This window comes from Lolium perenne, chromosome 7, assembly GCF_019359855.2.
Source record: "Lolium perenne isolate Kyuss_39 chromosome 7, Kyuss_2.0, whole genome shotgun sequence".
Taxonomy (NCBI): domain Eukaryota; kingdom Viridiplantae; phylum Streptophyta; class Magnoliopsida; order Poales; family Poaceae; genus Lolium; species Lolium perenne.
In genome coordinates, this window is record NC_067250.2 from 97,657,263 (window position 1) to 97,681,581 (window position 24,319).

The window sequence follows — 24,319 nt, forward strand, 5'->3', positions numbered from 1 at the left end:
TGTTTGGAAGATAACAACAAATGCTATCTTATGGAAAGTGAAAACTCAAGAATCTGTAGGAGGGGATTTTATCATGAATATAAAAGGTAGAACCTTATATTATGAATAACCGGTAAAATCGCCCAACCTTGAAAACGCAATAGAAGATGCATGCGAACTCCGTTTTCGATGAACTTGGGCTTGTTGTAAAGCTAGCAACAAGCTCATGAACCTCACACCGAGAAATACCAAGAAGCAATAAGAATATGCAAAGTATGCAAAGGATTGAGCTCCCTAAGACGATGTGGTCAAGTTACCCAACCGAAAGCCCCTCTTAATAGTGCGGCTATCTATCCTATAATCCGGTCTCCCATCAACCACCACGAGACCGGTAAAAGGAAAACCTATCAAGGTCATACCTTTGCCTTGCGCATCCCATCACTTGATCATTTGTCGCTTCGTGTATACTCACAAATGCTCCCCCATACACTATGATGGGAAAGCTTCATTGAAGCACATCTTCATATGTCCACTATCACCAAATGGACGGCAAGCTTCAAGCATGTGATCCACTCAAGATGCTCATCTTGAACTTGCCCAACTCAACCTTGTATCTTCTCATACTCACTTAAGATAGAGCATGGATAATATTGAGTTCCACATAAGAACTCCATCTTCATTTCTTCTTCTTGATCATATCACATATATATCTTCATACCGATGATCTTGATGCCAATACACAAGGTATATCTTTATCTTCATGGCATCCATACTTGAATCCAACACATGGAGAGCAAGTAGTACCTATGAAATATTCCTTCATATAAACTCAATGAAAACATTAGTCCATAGGGGTTGTCATTAATTACCAAAACCACACATAGGGGCAATGTACCCTTACAATCTCCCCCATTTTGGTAATTGATGACAACCACAATAAGAGGGTTTATATAATGAATATTAGTGACAAGTACGCAACTTATCCGAGAATAAGTTGTATACAAGAGGTTGTATTTGATATGGTCAAGTAACACAAAGCTACTAGTCCATATCAAAACCGGCTCTACTCACACAACTACAACAAATGCAATGGATGTGAGTAGAACCAATATATATAGAGAAAACTCCCCCACAATGTATGCACGTGTGATGAACATGAATTCATTGCATACATTGTCAAGAGAAAACTCCCCCACAATATATGGAATGCATGAGAGGCAAAACACTTAAGCACAAACCAAGCTTAAGTATAAAACCATTCCCTTAAACCCTCTAAACTTCTCCCCCATTGGCATCGATTGTCAAAATGGGTGAAAAATTTAGAAGGCCAATATAATGTGAGTTCCTCCCCAAAGTGTGCACTTCTCATAATTTGAGTGGAATCAAGTGCACATATCCAATGATGAATAATTGAAGGAAATCAAACTATATTGAGGATCAAAGATTGCATAAAGATAACATGGTGAAGTGAGCTTCAACAAATAAAGCAAGCAATCAAAGATCCAATTGGACAAACAAAGATATCATGATAAGAAAGATATAGTGCTCTAAAAATAAGAAAGCTCCCCAAGGTTCGTGCACAATTTATAATGTTTGCATTTGGATACAATATGCACAAACATGGAATCCTCACTCCCTATATATCAGTTAGAACACAACTAAGATAAAGAGAGTATGCTTATCAAGAACAACTTGAGTCCAACAATTACGAGATATGAGTGCATGAAGAAAATAAATAAACCAAGCACTCATAAATTTTCTTTACCAACCCACTAAAAACAAAAGGGGTAAAAGATGGTCGGCAAAGATCAAGAATATCAAGGTGATGGATTAACACTCTTATGTATATAAGTTTCTAAAGTGGACAAAGTGATCCATAAAGAAACATGCACACACAAGAGGTTAACAAAATAGATAAAACAAGATATCCAAGATGAAGTCATAAAATATACCAAAGGATGTTTGCTTAAGAAGCATATATAGCCTATGGCTCCAATTTTCACTTATGGTATATATGAATGAACTTCAACTAAGTTAAACCTCAAAAACATTACAACTAACAATAAGGGAAGTAGAGCTAGTTGGAGTGTTTTGAGAAAGGCAACAAGTATCACAAATACGGATTTATTTCACAAATTCATCAATATTGCACACAAGAGCTCTTTGAGGAATTGATACGCAATAAATTGCTAGAGGGCATATTTGTGATAGGTGAATCATAAAATATGATATATATATATATAACCTATCATATGCATCTTCTCAAATTACTCAAATGTTCAATAAGAAGTTTTACTTTAAATGGGTTTTTCAAGAACCGCAATATTTTCGAAATAAATAATTTCATGCCAAGATACAACCTACAAGAGATTGGATGCTATATGAGAGTGCATGAATAAGATACTTGTTACCGAGATGGCAATGGCTTGATGTAGTGGATAAGGCTCTTTGATTTCCTCTACATGGTTAGTAGAAATGCAAGTACTAGAGGAAGTAGAAGCTTCATTGTTAGAGCAACAAGGCAAAGTGAGTAATCCAACACAAGGTGTATCACTAGTTTGACTAGATGGATTACAAGGACTAGCACATGGCAATATAATATTTGTAGTAGAGATTGTGCTAACATCCATATGAGGCTCACAAGATGTTACCTTAGTGATACTTGCCTCATGAGCTAACTTTAGCCCATCATAGGAAATTAGAAGATCATCATGAGAGCTTGAGAGCTTTTTATGACTTTCTTCCAATTCCCTATAATTGCTAGTTAGCAACTCAAGTTGAGCCCTTAGCTCAACATTCTCCTCTAAGGTAGATGCTTCACAAGAATTAGAGTTAGTAGCACAAGCATCAACAATAGTTTTCTCATTTTCATGCATATAGGATTCAATTTTTTGTGTAAGCATAAAATTAGTATGCTTCTCATCTTTTAGCTCATGCTTGAGGAGAGTGAATCTCATTTCCTCATTTTCAACATGGGACTCCAACTTCACTATGGTTTCCTTATATTTATTCAAGATATCCATAGAGTGTTCGAGATTAGCACGAGCTTCTTTATTACCATGAAGAGAAGCATATATCATTGCCATATTATGCACCAAGGTATTATATTCTTCATCATTATCATCATCATCACTCTCATCATTAGAGGAAGTGTTAGGAGTCAAAGTAGGAGATACCTTTGATCCATTTGCCATAAGGCACATGTGCATACCGGAGAATGAAGATGAAGATATTCTTGAATCCTCATTTGAAAACATGTCTTGATCCATAGAGTGTTCGGTTTCCTCTACAATGTTAGTCAACAAGCAACTAGAGGAAATAGAAACATTTTGATTATGGGAGCAAGACAAGGCAAGCATATCCTCATGAGATCTATGTAAGCAATTTACACATGATATGCAAGGACTATCAACACAAGCATGTAGATTATTTTCAATACAAGATGTGTTTAAGTCCAAAGAGGAAACATTGCAATGAGATAGAGATGAAGAGTCATCACTATTGAGCACAATATCAACATTGCAATTTCCCTCACCACTCACCATATCATTACCTTGTGTCTTGCAACACGTTGGTGAAGTGGAAGAAGATGATGACTCATCACGGCCGGAGGTGGAAGCAACTTGGAGCTCTTCATGATGTGAAGAAGAAGAGAGCTCCTCGGAGTCACCACCGACCAAATGAGAAGTGGATCCACCAAACATTTCCTTAAGCTTGATACACATCTCATGAGACGACTTTCGCTTTATATATATCAAGAACCTACGAAAATCGGGTCTCAAAGAGAAAAAAAGCTCATTAGATACTTGAGCTTCAAGATGTAAGTTTTTCTCATCCTCTAAAGATAGATTTTGAGAATCCATCGGAGGAGAAAAACCGACATCTAGAAATTGCTCTATATGTGGACACAAGGTCCGAAGCTTACAAAGCAAGCAATTTCTCCACAAAAGATAATTTGTGCCATTAAAGACAATTGTGTCATTGTGCACTATACTAGCCGACATCTTTACTCTCAAGGCGGTGAAGCCTAAAACAAGGAGAGACCTTGCTCTGATACCAATTGAAAGATCGAGATGTCGCCTAGAGGGGGGGGGGGGGGGGTGAATAGGCAATTACAAACTCTTACGGATTTGTCTTGTAAGAATGCGGAATTAAACTATCGTTTAGTTTACAAGCACAAACCCTAAATATGCTAAGCTCAACTAGGTGTAACAATAGCAACTAGAGCTAAGCAAGATATGCACAAGTTATATGTAGCACAAGTGATAGCAAGATATATGTACTTCAAGCACGATGACTATCACAAGGAAAGAGAGCTCGGGTATAGAAATAACCGAGGCACGCGGAGACGAGGATGTATTCCCGTGTTCCCTTGCTTTGCAACAAGGTACGTCACGTTTGGAGGAGTGGAGGTCCCACGAAGGATTCCCCGCGCCACGAAGGCTCACCCTATTCTCCGAACCACACCCACGAAGGATTATGGCCCTTTCCTTATGGTTAGCTTTTCCTCCGTGATACGTCTCCGACGTATCGATAATTTCTTATGTTCCATGCCACATTATTGATGTTATCTACATGTTTTATGCACACTTTATGTCATATTCGTGCATTTTCTGGAACTAACCTATTAACAAGATGCCGAAGTGCCGATTCTTTGTTTTTGCTTTTGGTTTCAGAAATCCTAGTAAGGAAATATTCTCGGAATTGGACGAAATCAAAGCCCAGGGGCCTATTTTCTCACGAAGCTTCCAGAAGTCCGAAGGAGAGACGAAGAGGGGCCACGAAGGGGCCACACCCTAGGGCGGCGCGGCCCCCCCCTTGGCCGCGCGGCCCTGTGGTGTGGGGCCCCCGTGCCGCCTCTTGACCTGCCCTTTCGCCTATAAAAAGTCTCCGTGACGAAAACCCCAGTACCGAGAGCCACGATACGGAAAACCTTCCAGAGACGCCGCCGCCGCCGATCCCATCTCGGGGGATCCAGGAGATCGCCTCCGGCACCCTGCCGGAGAGGGGAATCATCTCCCGGAGGACTCTACGCCGCCATGGTCGCCTCCGGTGTGATGTGTGAGTAGTCTACCCCTGGACTATGGGTCCATAGCAGTAGCTAGATGGTTGTCTTCTCCCCATTGTGCTATCATTGTCGGATCTTGTGAGCTGCCTAACATGATCAAGATCATCTATCTGTAATTCTATATGTTGCGTTTGTTGGGATCCGATGAATAGAGAATACTTGTTATGTTGATTATCAAAGTTATATCTACGTGTTGTTTATGATCTTGCATGCTCTCCGTTACTAGTAGATGCTCTGGCCAAGTAGATGCTTGTAACTCCAAGAGGGAGTATTTATGCTCGATAGTGGGTTCATGCACGCATTGACACAGGGACAGTGAGAAAGTTCTAAGGTTGTGTTGTCTTTGTTGCCACTAGGGATAAAACATTAGTGCTATGTTCAAGGATGTAGTCACTAGTTACATTACGCACCATACTTAATGCAATTGTCTGTTGCTTTGCAACTTAATACGGAGGGGTTCGGATGATAACACGAAGGTGGACTTTTTAGGCATAGATGCAGTTGGATGGCGGTCTATGTACTTTGTCGTAATGCCCAATTAAATCTCACTATACTCATCATGATATGTATGTGCATGGTCATGCTCTCTTTATTTGTCAATTGCCTAACTGTAATTTGTTCACCCAACATGCTGTTCGTCTTATGGTAGAGACACCTCTAGTGAGCTGTGGACCCGGTCCAATTCTCTTTCTTGAAATACAATCTCTTGCAATCTTTGTTTTCTTGTTTTACGCAAACAATCATCTTCCACACAATACGGTTAATCCTTTGTTACCGGAAGCCGGTGAGCGTGGCAACCTCACTGTGTCGTAGGGGCGAAGTAGTTTGGTTGTGTTGTGCGGGTTCCACGTTGGCGCCGGAATCTACGGTGTTGCGCCGCACTACATCCCGCCGCCATCAACCTTCAACGTGCTTCTTGGCTCCTCCTGGTTCGATAAACCTTGGTTTCTTTACGAGGGAAAACTTGCTGCTGTGCGCATCATACCTTCCTCTTGGGGTTGCCCAACGAACGTGTGAAATACACGCCATCAAGCATATTTTTAAGGCGCCGTTTGGAGATCAAGACACGCTGCAAGGGGAGTCTCCACTTCTCAATCTCTTTACTTTGTTTTTGTCTTGCTTAGTTTTATTTACTACTTTGTTTGCTGCGCTAAATCAAAATACAAAAAAATTAGTTGCTAGTTTTACTTTACTTGCTATCTTGTTTGCTATATCAAAAACACAAAAAAAATTAGTTTACTTGCATTTACTTTATCTAGTTTGCTTTATTTACTGCTACTAAAATGAGTAATCCTGAAATTGAAGTTCGCACGTTTAAGCAACGAGGGGGAGAATGTTTGAGAGATGCTTGGTATAGAATTAGCGATGCTCATAATAGATGCACTAAGAAGCACTCCACCATTATTTTACTCAGGAATTTTTATGTTGGTATCTCTAGCTGGAATAGATATGTTCTTGATAGTCTCGCAAAAGGTGACTTCCTAAGTACTCCTGCATTAGAAGCTAGCTGCATTATTGAGAGTTTATTTGGAATACCCCCTGTTGATAAAGTTAAAACTGAAATCTCTCTTGAAGATGTTATGAAAAAATTGGAAACCATAGAGAAAAATTTTCCAAGTATTGAAGCTAAATTGGAAATATTACTTGATAAAACCGATGAACTTGATAAATCCTTAGGAGGAATTGATGAAAGAATTAGTGTCCTAGGAACTAATGCTGTCCATGATGATCAAATCAATAGGATTGACGAACTTGAAAAGGCTATGGGAACCTTGGGTTCAACATTTTCTTCTCTTAAATATAAGGAGAAAGCTTATGTGGGTAAGGAGCAAAAGTTTATGTATGTCTCTAAAGTGCCTAGACCAAAGAAGTATTATTATAGGCCTAAAATTGACAAAGCCCTTAGTACCACTATGGATGGGGGAGCTCATGATAACGGTGCACCATCTCTTGATAATACTTGATACACACTTTCTGCGCCTAGCTGAAAGGCGTTAAAGAAAAGCGCTTATGGGAGACAACCCATGTTTTACCTACAGTACTTTGTTTTTATTTTGTGTCTTGGAAGTTGTTTACTACTGTAGCAACCTCTCTTTATCTTAGTTTTGTGTTTTGTTGTGCCAAGTTAAGCCGTTGATAGAAAAGTAAGTACTAGATTTGGATTACTGCACAGTTCCAGATTTCTTTGCTGTCACGAATCTGGGTCCACCTCCCTGTAGGTAACTCAGAAAATTAAGCCAATTTACGTGCATGATCCTCAGATATGTACGCAACTTTCATTCAATTTGAGCATTTTCATTTGAGCAAGTCTGGTGCCATTTTAAAATTCGTCAATACGAACTGTTCTGTTTTGACAGATTCTGCCTTTTATTTCGCATTGCCTCTTTCGCTATGTTGGATGAATTTCTTTGATCCACTAATGTCCAGTAGCATTATGCAATGTCCAGAAGTGTTAAGAATGATTGTGTCACCTCTGAATATGTCAATTTATAATGTGCACTAACCCTCTAATGAGTTGTTTCGAGTTTGGTGTGGAGGAAGTTTTCAAGGATCAAGAGAGGAGTATGATGCAACATGATCAAGGAGAGTGAAAGCTCTAAGCTTGGGGATGCACCCGGTGGTTCACCCCTGCATATATCAAGAAGACTCAAGCGTCTAAGCTTGGGGATGCCAAGGCATCCCCTTCTTCATCGACAACATTATCAGGTTCCTCCCCTGAAACTATATTTTTATTCCATCACATCTTATGTGCTTTTTCTTGGAGCGTCGGTTTGTTTTTGTTTTTTTTGTTTTGTTTGAATAAAATGGATCCTAGCATTCACTTTATGGGAGAGAGACACGCTCCGCTGTAGCATATGGACAAATATGTCCTTGGTTTCTACTCATAATATTCATGGCAAAGTTTCTTCTTCGTTAAATTGTTGTATGGTTGGAATTGGAAAATGATACATGTAGTAATTGCTATAAATGTCTTGGGTAATGTGATACTTGGCAATTGTTGTGCTCATGATTAAGCTCTTGCATCATATGCTTTGCACCCATTAATGAAGAAATACATAGAGCATGCTAAAATTTGGTTTGCATATTTGGTTTCTCTAAGGTCTAGATAATTTCTAGTATTGAGTTTGAACAACAAGGAAGACGGTGTAGAGTCTTATAATGTTTTCAATATGTCTTTTATGTGAGTTTTGCTGCACCGGTTCATCCTTGTGTTTGTTTCAAATAAGCCTTGCTAGCCTAAACCTTGTATCGAGAGGGAATACTTCTCATGCATCCAAAATACTTGAGACAACCACTATGCCATTTGTGTCCACCATACCTACCTATACTACATGGTATTTTCCGCCATTCCAAAGTAAATTGCTTGAGTGCTACCTTTAAACAATTCAAAATTTATCACCTCTGATTTGTGTCAATGTTTTATAGCTCATGAGGAAGTATGTGGTGTTTATCTTTCAATCTTGTTGGGCAACTTTCACCAATGGACTAGTGGCTTCATCCGCTTATCCAATAATTTTGCAAAAAGAGCTGGCAATGGGATTCCCGGTCCCAAATTAATTAACAAAAATAGACACTCCTCCATGGTATGTGATTGTTGGACGGCACCCGAAGGATTCGGTTAGCCATGGCTTGTGTAAGCAAAGGTTGGGAGGAGTGTCATCATAATAAAACTAAAATAAAAAGGCACTCCTTCATGGTATGAGATTGTTGGCAGGCACCCGAGGATTCGGTTAGCCATGGTTTGTGAAAGAAAGGTTGGAAGGAGTGCCACCCAAAATAAAATAAAATGGGAGCCGCTCTTTGAAGGTTTGTCTGGCAAGGGGGTTAGAGTACCCGCTACCATTCGTTGACAACAACATACACCTCTCAAAACTTTATTTTTATGCTCTCTTTATGTTTTCAAAATCAAAGCTCTAGCACAAATATAGCAATCGATGCTTTTCCTCTATGGAGGACCATTCTTTTACTTTCAATGTTGAGTCGGTTCACCTATTTCTCTCCACCTCAAGAAGCAAACACTTGTGTGAACTATGCATTGATTCCTACATACTTGCTTATTGCACTTATTATATTACTCTATGTTGACAATATCCATGAGATATACATGTTACAAGTTGAAAGCAACCGCTGAAACTTAATCTTCTTTTGTGTTGCTTCAATACCTTTTACTTTGAATTATTGCTTTATGAGTTAACTCTTATGCAAGACTTATTGATGCTTGTCTTGAAGTGCTATTCATGAAAAGTCTTTGCTATATGATTCACTTGTTTACTCATGTCATATACATTGTTTTGATCGCTGCATTCACTACATATGCTTTACAAATAGTATGATCAAGATTATGATGGCATGTCACTCCAGAAATTATACGTGTTATCGTTTTACTGCTTCGGGACGAGCAGAACTAAGCTTTGGGATGCTGATACGTCTCAGACTTATCGATAATTTCTTATGTTCCATGCCACATTATTGATGTTCTCTACATGTTTTATGCACACTTTATGTCATATTCGTGCATTTTCTGGAACTAACCTATTATCCAGATGCCGAAGTGCCGATTCTTTGTTTCTGCTGTTTTGGTTTCAGAAATCCTAGTAAGGAAATATTCTCGGAATTGGACGAAATCAAAGCCCAGGGGCCTATTTTCTCACGAAGCTTCCGGAAGTCCGAAGGAGAGACGAAGAGGGGCCACGGAGGGCCACACCCTAGGGCGGCGCGGCCCCCTTGGCCGCGCGGCCCTGTGGTGTGGGGCCCCCGTGCCGCCTCTTGACCTGCCCTTTCGCCTATAAAAAGTCTCCGTGACGAAAACCCCGCACCGAGAGCCACGATACGGAAAACCTTCCCGGAGACGCCGCCGCCGCCGATCCCATCTCGGGGGATCCAGGGAGATCGCCTCCGGCACCCTGCCGGAGAGGGGAATCATCTCCGGAGGACTCTACGCCGCCATGGTCGCCTCCGGTGTGATGTGTGAGTAGTCTACCCCTGGACTATGGGTCCATAGCAGTAGCTAGATGGTTGTCTTCTCCCCATTGTGCTATCATTGTCGGATCTTGTGAGCTGCCTAACATGATCAAGATCATCTATCTGTAATTCTATATGTTGCGTTTGTTGGGATCCGATGAATAGAGAATACTTGTTATGTTGATTATCAAAGTTATATCTACGTGTTGTTTATGATCTTGCATGCTCTCCGTTACTAGTAGATGCTCTGGCCAAGTAGATGCTTGTAACTCCAAGAGGGAGTATTTATGCTCGATAGTGGGTTCATGCCTGCATTGACACCTGGGACGCGATGTGAAAGTTCTAAGGTTGTGTTGTCTTTGCCACTAGGGATAAAACATTAGTGCTATGTTCAAGGATGTAGTCACTAGTTACATTACGCACCATACTTAATGCAATTGTCTGTTGCTTTGCAACTTAATCTTTGGAGGGGTTCGGATGATAACCTGAAGGTGGACTTTTTAGGCATAGATGCAGTTGGATGGCGGTCTATGTACTTTGTCGTAATGCCCAATTAAATCTCACTATACTCATCATGATATGTATGTGCATGGTCATGCTCTCTTTATTTGTCAATTGCCTAACTGTAATTTGTTCACCCAACATGCTGTTCGTCTTATGGGAGAGACACCTCTAGTGAACTGTGGACCCCGGTCCAATTCTCTTTACTGAAATACAATCTCTTGCAATCTTTGTTTCTTGTTTTCTGCAAACAATCATCTTCCACACAATACGGTTAATCCTTTATTCTGACAAGCAGCCGGTGAGATTGACAACCTCACTGTTTCGTTGGGGCAAAGTACTTTGGTTGTGTTGTGCAGGTTCCACGTTGGCGCCGGAATCTCTGGTGTTGCGCCGCACTACATCCCGCCGCCATCAACCTTCAACGTGCTTCTTGGCTCCTCCTGGTTCGATAAACCTTGGTTTCTTTCTGAGGGAAAACTTGCTGCTGTGCGCATCATACCTTCCTCTTGGGGTTGCCCAACGAACGTGTGAAATACACGCCATCACTCCGCTCCGGAGATGGCAAGCTCCACAACCACTTCACAAGCTCCACGAAGGAGAAGCCCGGGCCCCTTCACAATCTTCCACGAAGAGATCACCGGGACACCCACCAAGCCAACTAGGAGGCCACCCTCCAAGAGTAACAAGCTCACGGTCTCTCACTCGAACAAATCGTGGTGGAGAGCTCAACACTATGCAATGATGCAAAGCAAGAACACCGGAGGTGTTCAAGTCCTTCACACTCAAATCCCACCAAAGCAACGAATGCTAGGATGAGATTGGAGAGGAAGAACAAGGGGGAAAGTCAACCAAAGACTCCAAGATCTAGATCCCAAGAGATTCCCTCACTTAGAGAAGAAACGGTTTGGTGGAAGTGTAGATCTAGATCTCCTCTCTCAAATCCTCAAATATGAGCAAGAACGGTTGGAGGAATCAAGGGGGAGAGCAAGTTCTTCAAATAGTAGCAATGGAGGAGAGAGAATGGGAAGAACTATTTGCTCAAGGTGGAAGAAGGGTCTATTTATAGGTAGGAGCAAATAAAACTGTTGGGGGGGAAAAAGACAAGAAAACGGGCAAAAAAAAGCTCTAAAAACGTCCCAGGCCGGCGGCCCAGCCGGCTGACCGGATGCTGGGCTGAGGAGGCCGGCCAGCCATCCGGCCCAGCCGGGCCACCGACCGGAAGAGGAGCAGGCCGCGCTGGGGCGGCAGGGAGCAAGGGGGCGCGGGGCGGCGGGCGGGCCGCGTGGGCGGTGTGGCCCGGTCCGAGGAGCCCGGTCGGCCGGGGTGGCGGCCGGCGGGCCGGTTGATAACCGGGAGCTGGGCCGGATGGGGCGGCCAGGCCCACGGTACTCCGCCCGGATGGCACCGGTTCCCAGGCCGGTTTTCCAGGTGGGCCGGCGCCGTCCCGATCCGGCTGGCTCCTTCCCCTTTTTTTTTCTTTTTCTTCTTTTCTCCTTTTTCCTTTTCTTTAATAACTAATGCTCCCGAACTCCGAATCGCATGAAACCAATTTTGTTTGGAAGATAACAACAAATGCTATCTTATGGAAAGTGAAAACTCAAGAATCTGTAGGAGGGGATTTTATCATGAATATAAAAGGTAGAACCTTATATTATGAATAACCGGTAAAATCGCCCAACCTTGAAAACGCAATAGAAGATGCATGCGAACTCCGTTTTCGATGAACTTGGGCTTGTTGTAAAGCTAGCAACAAGCTCAAGAACCTCACACCGAGAAATACCAAGAAGCAATAAGAATATGCAAAGTATGCAAAGGATTGAGCTCCCTAAGACGATGTGGTCAAGTTACCCAACCGAAAGCCCCTCTTAATAGTGCGGCTATCTATCCTATAATCCGGTCTCCCATCAACCACCACGAGACCGGTAAAAGGAAAACCTATCAAGGTCATACCTTTGCCTTGCGCATCCCATCACTTGATCATTTGTCGCTTCGTGTATACTCACAAATGCTCCCCCATACACTATGATGGGAAAGCTTCATTGAAGCACATCTTCATATGTCCACTATCACCAAATGGACGGCAAGCTTCAAGCATGTGATCCACTCAAGATGCTCATCTTGAACTTGCCCAACTCAACCTTGTATCTTCTCATACTCACTTAAGATAGAGCATGGATAATATTGAGTTCCACATAAGAACTCCATCTTCATTTCTTCTTCTTGATCATATCACATATATATCTTCATACCGATGATCTTGATGCCAATACACAAGGTATATCTTTATCTTCATGGCATCCATACTTGAATCCAACACATGGAGAGCAAGTAGTACCTATGAAATATTCCTTCATATAAACTCAATGAAAACATTAGTCCATAGGGGTTGTCATTAATTACCAAAACCACACATAGGGGCAATGTACCCTTACATTTATCAATTTTTTTCTTGGAACTGAGGGAATATTTATTTGGCATTTTTTTATTGCATAAGGTCTAGTGCAAAAAAATTGAGGGGGGGGGGGGGGGGGAGTACACATCCTTCAATATTTTTCTGGGTCTGCCACTCCTTCCGCCATGAGGTCCTTGAGCCTAATTGCACGAGAACAAGTCCCACACAGCCAATCGCTTTCGAGCTTTGCCCGACCTCATTGCCAACAACAACGAGGGAGGGACGAGGTAGCGGTGACACTAGGGTTTCCACCAGAGTCGAAAAAAGTAACACAAATGTTTTCTTTTGGACATAGCTGCAAATGGTAACAAAAAAAAGTAGGACAAGACGCTGTCGAGGAAGCGGGTCACGCGTGGTGAGGCAATTTGGACAAAAATAACCCAATCTTGAAACAAATCATATAGGCGCGCGTGATTTAGGCCGTGGCCTAGTTTGGAGTTTTCTCCTACGTTATTCGTCTCCTCCAATCATATAGGCGCGCGTGAGGAGGCGGCCGATAGGGCAAGCGTGCGCTTCTCCTCTCGACTCTCCCAACGGAATGAGGAAAAGCAAGACCTAACTCCGGCAGCCGCCCTTTCCGGCCTCAACTCCTGCCCGCCCAGACCCGCTTCATCGGATCACCCCCTTCCCACCCCTGTGTCGCCGATTCCTCTGCTCCCGCTCCGCTGGAATGCTTGCAGGCTCAGCCAACAAAGATGCATGCTAGATATGTTGCTCAACCCAGTAGTGCACGATCCAAAGCTGTGGCGCATAGTAAATAACTAGCTTATGTACGCTGCTCTGGTGAATTGATGAATTTTGTCCAGATAAACACAAATCGGTTAAGATTGTTGGAAAAAAAAACACATGCTATTTTCTTTGTTCTCTATTAAATCAAGAGTTTATGGTTCCCTTAGCTAAACCATTTCCATCACTAGTTGTTGCCAAAAAAAAAACCATCACCACTTTTCAATTTATTTATGGTAGATTACCATCTAGAAAGAATTTATCACAAGATAAAAAAAAATAGATGGGTTGTTTAAATTCTAAAAAGATGAGGCAGAAAATTTTCCAATACTATTGGAACTTCCTCCATTCTAAATTTTTATTTATCAAAATTTTTTTGGAACGGAGGGAATGTTTATTTGGCATTTTTTTATTGCATAAGGTCTAGTGCGATTTTTTTTGGGGGGGGGGGGGGGGGAGTACGCACCCTTCAATATTTTTCTGGGCCTGCCACTCCTTCCGCCATGAGGTCCTTGAGCCTAATTGCACGAGAACAAGTCCCACACAGCCAGTCGCTTTCGAGCTTTGCCCGACCTCATTGCCAACAACAACGAGGGAGGGATGAGGTGGCGGTGGCACTAGGGTTTCCACCCTAGCCGAAAAAAGTAACACAAATGTTTTCTTTTGGACCTAGCTAGCACACATATGTTATCAAATACTGCAAGTGGTAACAAAAAAAAGTAGGAGAAGATGCTGTCGAGGAAGCGGGTCACGCATCGTGAGGCATTTTGGACAAAAATAACCTAATCTTGAAACAAATTTAAAAGTAAACCTTCTGCAAAACAAATTCACAGATCTATCCTTTTGTGTCACGCATGTCTCCACGGCGTGGCACATCATTGTGTGGCGCCGTAGGCTAGGGCGTGACACCCCATTGTGCCACGCCATGGTTGGGGCGCAGCAAAAAAAACGACATCACACAAAAGGGTTAAATCCGTGAATTTATTTCACCAATAGTTTATTTTTCAAAATCCTTTTAACTTTAGGTCAGTTTTGTGAAAAAGGCGCGTGGTGAAGCTGTGTACGCCCGTTTGTCAGTCCAAAGACGAGAAGGCCAGCGGACCGCAGCAGCAGGGTACAGCAGTAAAACGAGAATAGTACGAGACAGGCTAGCAAAGCAACATGTGGCTGCGGCAGGACGTACGCCTGCGTCGCGTCGCATCAGGGCATCACAACATTCTTTTCTGCACGCACTCTCGCCCAAACAACGGAGGCCGAATCCAAGGTGCGTGTAGCGCGCGTGCCTGCGAAGAATGAAGAAAAGGAATGATGCGATGCGGTCGCTGATTGGCACTAGACCCGAATCGTAGCACATCACACACATATACATGTACCTTTGGTTTCGTGACCTCATCTGCACACTCCTGTTCGATCTGTCTCTCTCATGACTCATGCCGGGTGTACTGTACGTATCTGTGTAGTGCTGAGTTGATTGCGTCATTTGTTTTGCTGCGCTTTCTCAGTAGGATCCTCTTCTCTTCTCTGTCTTTTCCTCCTCCCAAGGACATCTGCCAAAACAGCTCCAGCATCCCCCCTTGTTCAGACTCACTCTAGAGTTCATACAGCAGCCACAGCAAAAGAGAACAGCGGTACTGTAAACGCAGACGAGATGAGCCTTGTCAAATTCACAAATGGGTTTTCGTTCATACTATGCTCTTAACCAATCCATCATCAGGAACAACAGCCTAACGGCGGTATAAGAGAAAGCAGCGAATTTCAGCAATAAGATCAGGTCCAGGATAAGAGGGACGGAGCCTTGTTCGTCAAAAGATACATCTACATTGTGTTACGGAGCGGGATCCTTAGCCTCTGCAAGGTTAGGTTGCTCTAGGTAGAGCTGCATCTTCAGAGGGTCGCAGCCCATCGACTTGATGGGGGTGATCTGCGGCGGCTGCATCCACATCTTGGTGTCGGTAGGGATCCACATCTGAGCGTCCTGCTCATTGTCCTTGACGCCATCCGTGGGGAGGGATCGGAAGTAGGCCGCGATCTCCCAGCTGCTATCTACCACAAGCAAGCATGTTACGTCCCTTATGAGTTCTCATGGTATGGTAATAGTTATGGCTCTTGCTGTCCGCCTTTAAGATAATAATATATCACTTGATGGTCGTTAAAATTTCCAAGGAAAGAGAGGGCGCCAACTACCTGGTGGAAGGGGTTTCGTTAGAGGTTCGGCGACGGTCAGCTTGATCAGGAACGCCCGCAGGGCGAATTCCAGGCTGGACTGCTCTAAGTTTGAGCCGTAGGATTGGCTCACTGCAAGCTTGAACACAAACTTCTCGATCGGTATGTGATCTTTGTCATAGAAGATGACTACGACCCTCTCAACAAGTCCCTGGGTTGCAACAAAACTATGGTTAGTTACCAAGAGATAACCAAATTGGAACTTGTATACTACAATGGAGACCGTTTGAACACCAGGGGATCCTGAGATCTCGAAGTTGTCGCTCCAGCATAAAGTTAAGAGCCAACTTGTTATATTTAGTTTCCTTCGTGCATGTGACATGATACACGAGCCAAGTATGCAGCGGTCATATGCTCAAAATACAATTGTGCAAGACTTCAAGGCTCAAGCAGCAATGCAAGTTACATAACCAATTGAGTTACCCTACACATGTCATGAAGAAAGATGGCTGAATTTCAAAATCACACATAAAAGAAAAGCAACAAAAGGGTGACACTCCTAAGATCGTATAATTTTTTTAGGTAGTTAAGTTCATCCAATTGACAACTACGACATCGCATGAGGTAAAAAAACTCAAGTATAGCAAGCATGGACTATTTTTGGAAACTTCAAAATTCACGGCAGCAGCTGTAGTGATTTCTTTATAAATAATACGGTTACTTTTAGAGCGTGTTTCATTGCAGGTGGACGAAGAACCAATGGAATAAAACACACCTTCTGTATGAAAGGTAGAAGGCCAGCAGTCACAGAGTGGATATAGCCAGCAAGCTGGGGATGCACAGCTTTCTGGACAACTACATTCATGTACCTTCTCCTCTCAAATGCACCTAAACATGTATTGTGTTTAATCCATGTCAATCGAAAAAAATCACAAACAGCAAAGTTAACAATGTGGCTTAAACACAAAACTGAGGAATTCTTACGAGCAGGATAGAATCCTTTGAGGAAGACAATGCAGCTGACAGCTACTTCTAGAAATTCAACAACCACTTGTGCAATTTGACCTTTTAAAGCCAACCAAATTTTTAGCCAAGAGGACAGTAGGTAACTGTTCAAACATAAACTCCAGCTTACAGAGCAACAAAACGAATTAACCATAAGCACTTTACCCTGTGGAGTTTGATTCTTCCGATCCATTGCTCAGTTGGTAAATGACTAAATTCTGGAGTGTAGGAACCTGTCAGACTGGTGGTTTACATTCGAAGAGTATACAGGTGAGTGGGCACAAGATACCCTGAATTCAAGACAGAGAAATCATAGCTGGGTTAGTAGATTCTAAAAAAAAATATACTGTCAGGCAACAGCACGATAGAAGAACAGGTAAAACCATACAATTGATAGCTAATTTCTTTTGACATGGTACAAACTCAGCAAACCCTCTTGGGTATTGAACTATTACCTGGCAAAGTTAACAGTACAGAAGGAAACATTTTCAGACATTATTGCCAATAAAATAAGGATAATAGTGTACACTCAATTGGACACTAAAATTGCTAATGCTGTAACGTCTGGAGAAAACTCCCAGCATCTGATGGAAATGCATATATGTAGACATACTACAGATTTTGTCATTTCATAAATAGAAAATCATAGAACAACAAGTACGGTTTCCACAGAAATATATTAGCTTTCACATCAGGAAGGACTCTGCTACTAACAGCGCATTAATCCCTAAAAGAATGTTGTATATGGCTTCAGTCTCAAAATGTGAATCGTCTCCTGAAAAGAACTCGTGCACATATCCGTCCACTTCAATGAAAGAGCAACCAGGTCGCTTAGTCACTCTGCTACTGTGCATCCTTGTCCTCAGTTTACTCGCATCAACCCACCTTGATGCGGTAGCATAGACATTAGAAAGTAAAACATTCTCTCCACACATGTTTGGCTCCAACTCTTGGATCCTTTCCGCTGCATACTCTGCAATTCCCACCTCTCCACAGGCTCTGCAGGCAAACAACAACGACCGCCATATTACCACATCAGGGGCGATTGGCATATCTTCAATGAATTGCCGTGCCTCTGCAAATAGCTTTGCACGCCCCAAGAGATCGACCATGCATCCGTAGTGTTCAATCCTCGGGGCAATACTGTAAATCTTGGACATGCGATAAAAGTGATGGTATCCTTGTTCAACTAGCCCTTGATGGCTGCAAGAAGTTAAGACACCCAAGAAAGTGATCTCATTTGGCATGACTTCACCCTCTTCTTCCATCTGTGCAAACAAATCTAGTGCCTCACCAGAGAGGCCATTCACAGCAAAGCCCATTATCATCACCGTCCAGGAAAAACCATCCCGCCTGACCATTCCACGAAATATCTCGTAGGCCTTTTTGACATCACCACACTTTGAGTACATGTCAATAAATGAATTTCTGGAGGAAATGCCCTTTCCTAAACCATGAACATCACAGTAAGCATGGACATAGCGTCCCAAGTCCAGTGCTCCCATCTGGCCACACGAAGATACAACAGTAGCAATTGTTGCGTCATCAGGTTTCATTCCAGCAATCTGCATGTCTCTGAATAGCTTAACAGCCTCTTTAGACTTACCTAGCTGTGTATATCCGGAGATCATTGAGGTCCAGCAAACCACATTCCTCTCAGGCATTCGATCAAAAACCCTGCGAGCATCTTCAACCAGCCCACATTTTGCATACATACTGATCAAAGAGGAACCCATATAACAGTTAACCTCAAAACCATTCATCACAAGTAGTGCATGACACAGTTTTCCGACCTCCATAGTGCATGTTTTTGCACAAGCAACTAGAGCATTCAGCAAGGTGACATCATCCAGCCTAACTTGCCCGTTGGCCATTTGGATAAAAGCCTGCAAAGCCTTCTTAGGCAGCCCACCACGCACGTATCCAGCAATGATTGTATTCCAGGAAACAGTATCAGATGCTCCCTGGGGAGCAGAATCAAGAACTGACCTTGCAGCAGATGGATAACTACAAGCCAAGTACATGTTGATAAGAGTGTTGAGGACAAAGGTATCAGAACCTAGACCGAGTTTCTCAGAAAGGGCATGGAGCTGGACACCAGCAACGACAGAGGGCATGCGGGCGGCAGTACCAAGAGCAGCGCAAAGGGAGTAGTTATCGAGGGGCATGTGGCCAGACCGGCGGAGTAGGGAGAGGAACGAGAGGGAGAGAGATGGGACAGGCCCCGAGGAGAGTGAGCGAAGGATGGAGTGGAGAAGGGGTATCTTGAGCAGAAGGCCGGAGACGGTTGCATAGGAGAGGAGGACGGGGAGATTTCGGTGGGTGAGGCGGGGAATTGGGACGGGAAGGACATGTGTACTTTGAGAGAAAGAGTTTTTGATAGTGGAGAAGGATCGAGTCTTCCCATTGAGCATTCGTGACAAAAAGCACATCTATATCCTTGATGGAGTAGAGCGGTCACAGCATGAAGCAATAGGATGATTCAGGAGACTGTCACCCGGCACTGAAACCTACATTAAGGGAACCTGGCATAAGAAATCATTTCTATTCGAACTGGAGTGATTCCACATATCCATCAGCAATAACATAACAAACATTTCTCTACAAGATGACTGGAAAAACCACGCATGGGAAAAGTATTGCCACCTATTCTATCTACACCTGCTGCTGAACTCGAGCAAACTTGAAAATAAAGTGCCAACAGCAGGCCAGCAACAACGCTCACCACGAGATATCAGACATCAAATGGCCATAGCATAAGAACAACGAGGAACGCACAAGAGATTATGCTTTATATTGAGTAGTACTAGATCATGAATTCACCATGTTTGCAGGTTATTATCGGGTCCGACCATTCCAAGTTAAATTCACAATAAATTGCACAATTTGCACAGATCACGACAGGTCATGGGGGTGGGTGGAGGATTCGATATTTCTCTTCCGGAAAGAGAATGCTACTAGTAGACGAGAAATGGCACGAACAACAATCCAGGAAAGCTAGGGCTTCCTTACCACCAAGAGGAATAAGGCCTTGATGCTTGATGGGTCCTCACGCCGCGGCAGTTGGCGGAGGCAAGAAGGAGGGGGCCTACGAAAGAAGGCGAACTCCTTCGCCTCGTGAGAGCGTCCGGTGAGCGTGCTTCGGACGGAGGCGGGTGACCGGCGGCGGCGGTGGGATGGGAGCGGTGGGGTTTCTGCGGCGGCGGCGAAGGGGGTCGAGCGAGGGGTACGAAACGAAGGAAAGGTTGAGCTGCCGGCTGCTGGCTGCTGGCTGCTGGCGTAGCGACATATCTGGGCCATCCAAGAAGGATCCAACGTCCAGGGGTCCAATAACAAAGGCTAACTTCTTTCCACGTCTATTTCTGTGTTTCTTTCTTAATTCAGCATCATGGAAAGGATGTGATAATGTCAGACAGAAGATGCAACGACGCGATGCCCCGACTCTAAGATAAAAATATGTAAATAAAAGAATCATAAGATAAAACGAGATTTAGAATAAGAAAATAACTGATGCGTAACTATTTGCAAGATTCTTTTTTCAAGTAACACCAAATCCAAACACGAAGACACATTGCACCTGAATACCAGAATTGCGGAGACCGAAGATTGATGAAGTCACTATGTACATCGCACTAGCAAGTGTTGTTCACCTTGTATTTGATATATGATGAGACTCCATATGCCCCAAAATCTAAGACGTGACCTAAGTCAAAGCACAACTTTGGCCAATAATTTAGAATTACAAGAAACAAAAGTTATATCGTTGGTGAAGTGTTTCCAAATATGAATACAATGATATAAAATTTGTATCATATAACTCACAAATTGTTAATGAAATTGTTTGTCAAAATTAAACTTTGACTGTCACGCCTTAGATTATGGAACAGAAGGAGCATAATTTTTAGAATGAAAATTTCATATAGTCCATTCATACCATCTGCAGCAGAGCGGGTACTCCATCGAACAACAAAGCATGTCCCGGGTACGTACATCAGCATTAGAAATTTACCGGACAATTGAGTGGATTTCGACACTAAGGAGCTGCCCTCTTCATCTCGCTCAAAGTACTCCGTTGGAGGCCTTTGAGGGAGAAGGAGATGAAAGTCCTTGAAGAACCCTCTCCACTTCCTCTACAGTACACAACATGCTTCTTACGTTGGGAGCAGACCATGCAACTGCCCTGAGTTTATATAGGCCACAGAGGAGGAATCAATAGATTCCTGAACCAGCAGAGTCATCTAAAATAACAGAGGTGCTCATATTCTTCCTCATCTTTTCTTCCCAGTTGCAACAGCCTTGAGCTTTTTACTCGAGGAATTTGGACTTTGGGCAACACCAAGGGACACTACATGTGGTGCCAGTAATCTGAAATTTGATGCTGAATATATGCTTCACCATTCCTTCATAGCACCCTGCAAAACATGGCTTTTGTTAACTTACACAAAAGAATACATCTGGAGCAAGTTGATGATTTGCATTAGTGTATAATGTGTTGACAGAAGAAAACAGATATACAAAAATTAACCAGAGTTAATTTTGTGGTGAAAGGGAAAAAACACGCTGCTAATCTGCCATGTGTTCATTGGCAATACTAAAGAGAGGAAACTACAAAAAGGCGTCAGCTAGTATCTCTGAAAGTAACCACAGAAGATTTGGATAAGTTAGCATTAGGCACCAAAGTTACAAATCTGTTACTGATTTCGGAGATTCTGCCAAGGCTTCAAGGTGGTAGCTGCGACATAGTTGACAGTGGTAATGAGCAAGAACCAAGAGCAAAAAGGCGTACAAAACAGAAGGGAAATCTCATACCGCGCGGAAAAGTTCGTGCACTAGCTCTTATTTGACATTCCTTTTGTACACTTGCACTCCACATGCCTAGCAATAACCACCACATGGCTTCTAAGAATATATGATACGATCCAATAAGATTGTGTGCTCATAAGACCTTTGTGGTTCTACTTTTGACTTCCAAAACTAAACATTGTGGTGTAGGAATGTATGCACTATGATTTGGACTATCGAATGTGCGACGCCTATGAAAACTGCGTGATTCCTTGTGACTGGCTACAGACAAGTCTTGTAGGCTTAGATATGATTCCGGAATGGTCCGGGGCTCAGAAATGTTCTAAACGGTAAATTTGGCCACCACAGCCCACAAGTCCTGTTCTTAGATCATTAAAAATGGAATTTAGATGGCATATCTGTTCTTTGTTAATGCAACAGAGAGCAGGGAGCTAACATGGAGATGGATCTATTATGCAGAAATGACTAGTTTTGATGGCATAGACAATCAAACTTGAGAATAACACTCTTGAAAAACAGGCATCTTCAACTCTTCATTCAACTTCTATGATTGGGGTGTAACCATGATCCTTGAGCTCCCAATTCAGTATCTCCATGACTGGCTCTAGCACATTGTCATGAAGCTCACTAGTCATAAATTCTCTAAGACTTCCTTCAGCATCAACTTGGCTCCACCCAGGCGGCTTTTGAATTCCTTGTCTCCTCATGAGGGTTCGAACTTTTTGGACTCCATCCCACTTCTCTGCCTTTGCATATATATTTGAAAGCAGAACATAATTTCCCATGTTATTTGGTTCCAACTTGAACAGGTGACTCGCGGCCACCTCCCCAATCTCCACATTTGAGTAAGTCCTACAAGCACTTAGCAGAGCGCCCCAAATACCAGCATGTTGTTGGAAATCCGTTGGCATCTCATGGTCGATCATTTGGTAAGCTTCATCAATGCATCCGGCACGACCAAGCAAGTCCACCACACACAGATAGTGCTCTACAGTAGGAATAATGTGATACTCATCATTCATCATCTGAAAGTATTGGCGTCCCTCATCCAACAGTCCTGTATGACTGCAAGCATTCAGGACTGACACAAAACAGATGCCATCAGGGTCGAACCCATCTTCAAGCAACTCGTTGAAAACAGAAATTGCGTCCTTTCCGCGGCCATGCATGCCCAGCGCAGAGATCATAGAACTGTAACAGATCAGATCTCTTTGTGTCCACCTGCAAAACAAGTCCAGTGCCTTCTCTATATTGCCACACTTTGAGTGCATATCAATGAGGGCTGCTACAGTATGGTTGTTCAACAACATCGTGCGACAACTGTCCACGTAATCCTGTATCCAGCTAGCTTGAGTCGGTAACCCACATTGCGCGCATGCAGCTGCCACAACTGATATTGTAGTGTGATTTGGCTCCACCTTCGGGCTTGCTCTACTCTCCAGCATAATCTTGAAGAGATCCACTGCCTCTGCAGCCCGACCAGCACCTGAATACACGCCAATCATCACATTCCAGGTTGCAACATCCCGCTCTCTCATTCCATCAAAGACAGCCCTAGCATCATCAGCTTTGCCAGTTTTCGCGTACCCAGATATCATGGCAGTGCACACGACCATGTTTGCTGCTCCACTTGCCAGTGCTATTTCAAAGACACGCTTCGCAGAGTCCATATCACCACGAGCAGAATACCCGCTAACCATCTCCACAAGCGTGTATGCATTCTTCTCCGGCATCGTCTCAAACAGCTTTTCCGCACTCTCCACGTCGCCCGCCTCAATGTACGCAGCAATCATGGTGTTATACAGCTGAGCATCCTTGACGAGCAACCTGTCGAACACTCTGCGGGCATCGTCCAGCCTGCCGCACTTGGCGTAGAGATCCACCAACGTCGTCGCGATGCGTTCGTCGGCCTGGAACCCGTTCTTGAACACGTGCACGTGCACCTGCTCGCCCTCCGGCAGCATCTTGCGGCGAGCCGCCGCCTTGAGCACGGAGGAGACGGTGAAGGTGAGCGGCTTGATCCCGGGGCAGCCGCGGTGCATCTGGGCGTAGAGCGCCACGGCGTCGCGCGCGGCGGCGTCCGACTGGGAGTGCGCTCGGACCAGCGCGGTCCATACGAAGGCGTTGGCGGAGGCCCCGAGCGCCGCCGCCACGGCGCGCGCGCGGCGGAGGTGGCCGAGGTCGGCGAAGGCGCGGACGAGCTTGGCGGCCACGAAGCTGTTGCGGGCGTAGCCGAGGAGGACGGCGCGGGCATGGAGCTGGTCGAGCTGGTGCGTGGACACGCACCGCGCCGCCAGGCGAACGAGGTTGTCCTCCTCCTCGACGCGGGCGCTCGGCCGGGGCGGCGGCATTGGTTTCGTTTCTCTCCGGAATTCTGTCGGGCATGTGGTATGCAAATGCAACGACGCAGTTCCAACTCTTGCCTAGAAAAAAGGCTCTAGTCATCTAGCATCTGCACGAATCTTAAAGCCTTTGGCACCGTGGCTTTTCAAAGTTAAGTAGAGTATTACAGAAGTATATTTTTGCAGTGAAAGAATATTTTCCCTAGAAAAAAATGATAAAAAACACCCTCTCATTTATGTATAAAAACGAGATTCAATCAAAATCAGTACTGGAAGTAGTTACATTCCAAATTTCTGCTCAGCAAAATCAAACTC

The 24,319-nt window shown here is 43.7% G+C and overlaps 2 protein-coding genes across 8 annotated transcripts; both read right to left on the reverse strand.

Annotated features, from left to right (window-relative positions):
• Positions 1-15,354: 15,354 nt before the first annotated feature.
• Positions 15,355-20,082, reverse strand: LOC127316551 (DNA polymerase zeta processivity subunit). Of its 6 annotated transcripts, none has more exons than XM_051346971.2 (6): positions 19,872-20,078; positions 17,025-17,149; positions 16,839-16,919; positions 16,630-16,742; positions 15,876-16,065; positions 15,355-15,734 (listed from the first exon to the last, which is right to left on the reverse strand). In XM_051346971.2, the coding sequence occupies exons 2-6, from the start codon at positions 17,050-17,052 to the stop codon at positions 15,517-15,519; spliced, it is 630 nt and encodes a 209-aa protein (XP_051202931.1). In that variant the 5' UTR covers positions 17,053-17,149; positions 19,872-20,078; the 3' UTR covers positions 15,355-15,516. The 6 variants fall into 6 exon arrangements, with proteins under 6 accessions (XP_051202931.1, XP_051202933.1, XP_051202932.1 ...); XM_051346973.2 differs by lacking the exon at positions 19,872-20,078 and adding an exon at positions 17,574-17,685; XM_051346972.2 differs by lacking the exon at positions 19,872-20,078 and adding an exon at positions 17,248-17,547.
• A 659-nt stretch (positions 20,083-20,741) lies between these two features.
• Positions 20,742-24,093, reverse strand: LOC127316549 (pentatricopeptide repeat-containing protein At4g33990-like). Of its 2 annotated transcripts, none has more exons than XM_051346966.2 (2): positions 21,669-24,093; positions 20,742-21,271 (listed from the first exon to the last, which is right to left on the reverse strand). In XM_051346966.2, exon 1 carries the CDS (start codon positions 24,011-24,013, stop codon positions 22,196-22,198), a length of 1,818 nt encoding a protein of 605 aa, XP_051202926.1. In that variant the 5' UTR covers positions 24,014-24,093; the 3' UTR covers positions 20,742-21,271; positions 21,669-22,195. The 2 variants fall into 2 exon arrangements, with proteins under 2 accessions (XP_051202926.1, XP_051202927.1); XM_051346967.2 differs by having other exon boundaries at positions 20,747-21,271; positions 22,099-24,093.
• Positions 24,094-24,319: the final 226 nt, after the last annotated feature.

What these genes read in the sequence shown, in the direction of transcription:
- LOC127316549 (XM_051346966.2), bottom strand. Translation starts at nt 24,013, where the DNA reads ATGCCGCCGCCCCGGCCGAGCGCCCGCGTCGAGGAGGAGGACAACCTC.
- LOC127316551 (XM_051346968.2), bottom strand. Translation starts at nt 19,291, where the DNA reads ATGTGCTTTTTGTCACGAATGCTCAATGGGAAGACTCGATCCTTCTCC. An exon ending in CTTTTAGGGATTAATGCGCT is followed by an intron (nt 17,150 to 17,573) that starts GTTAGTAGCAGA and finishes TCTTGAATTCAG; the next exon opens with GGTATCTTGTGCCCACTCAC.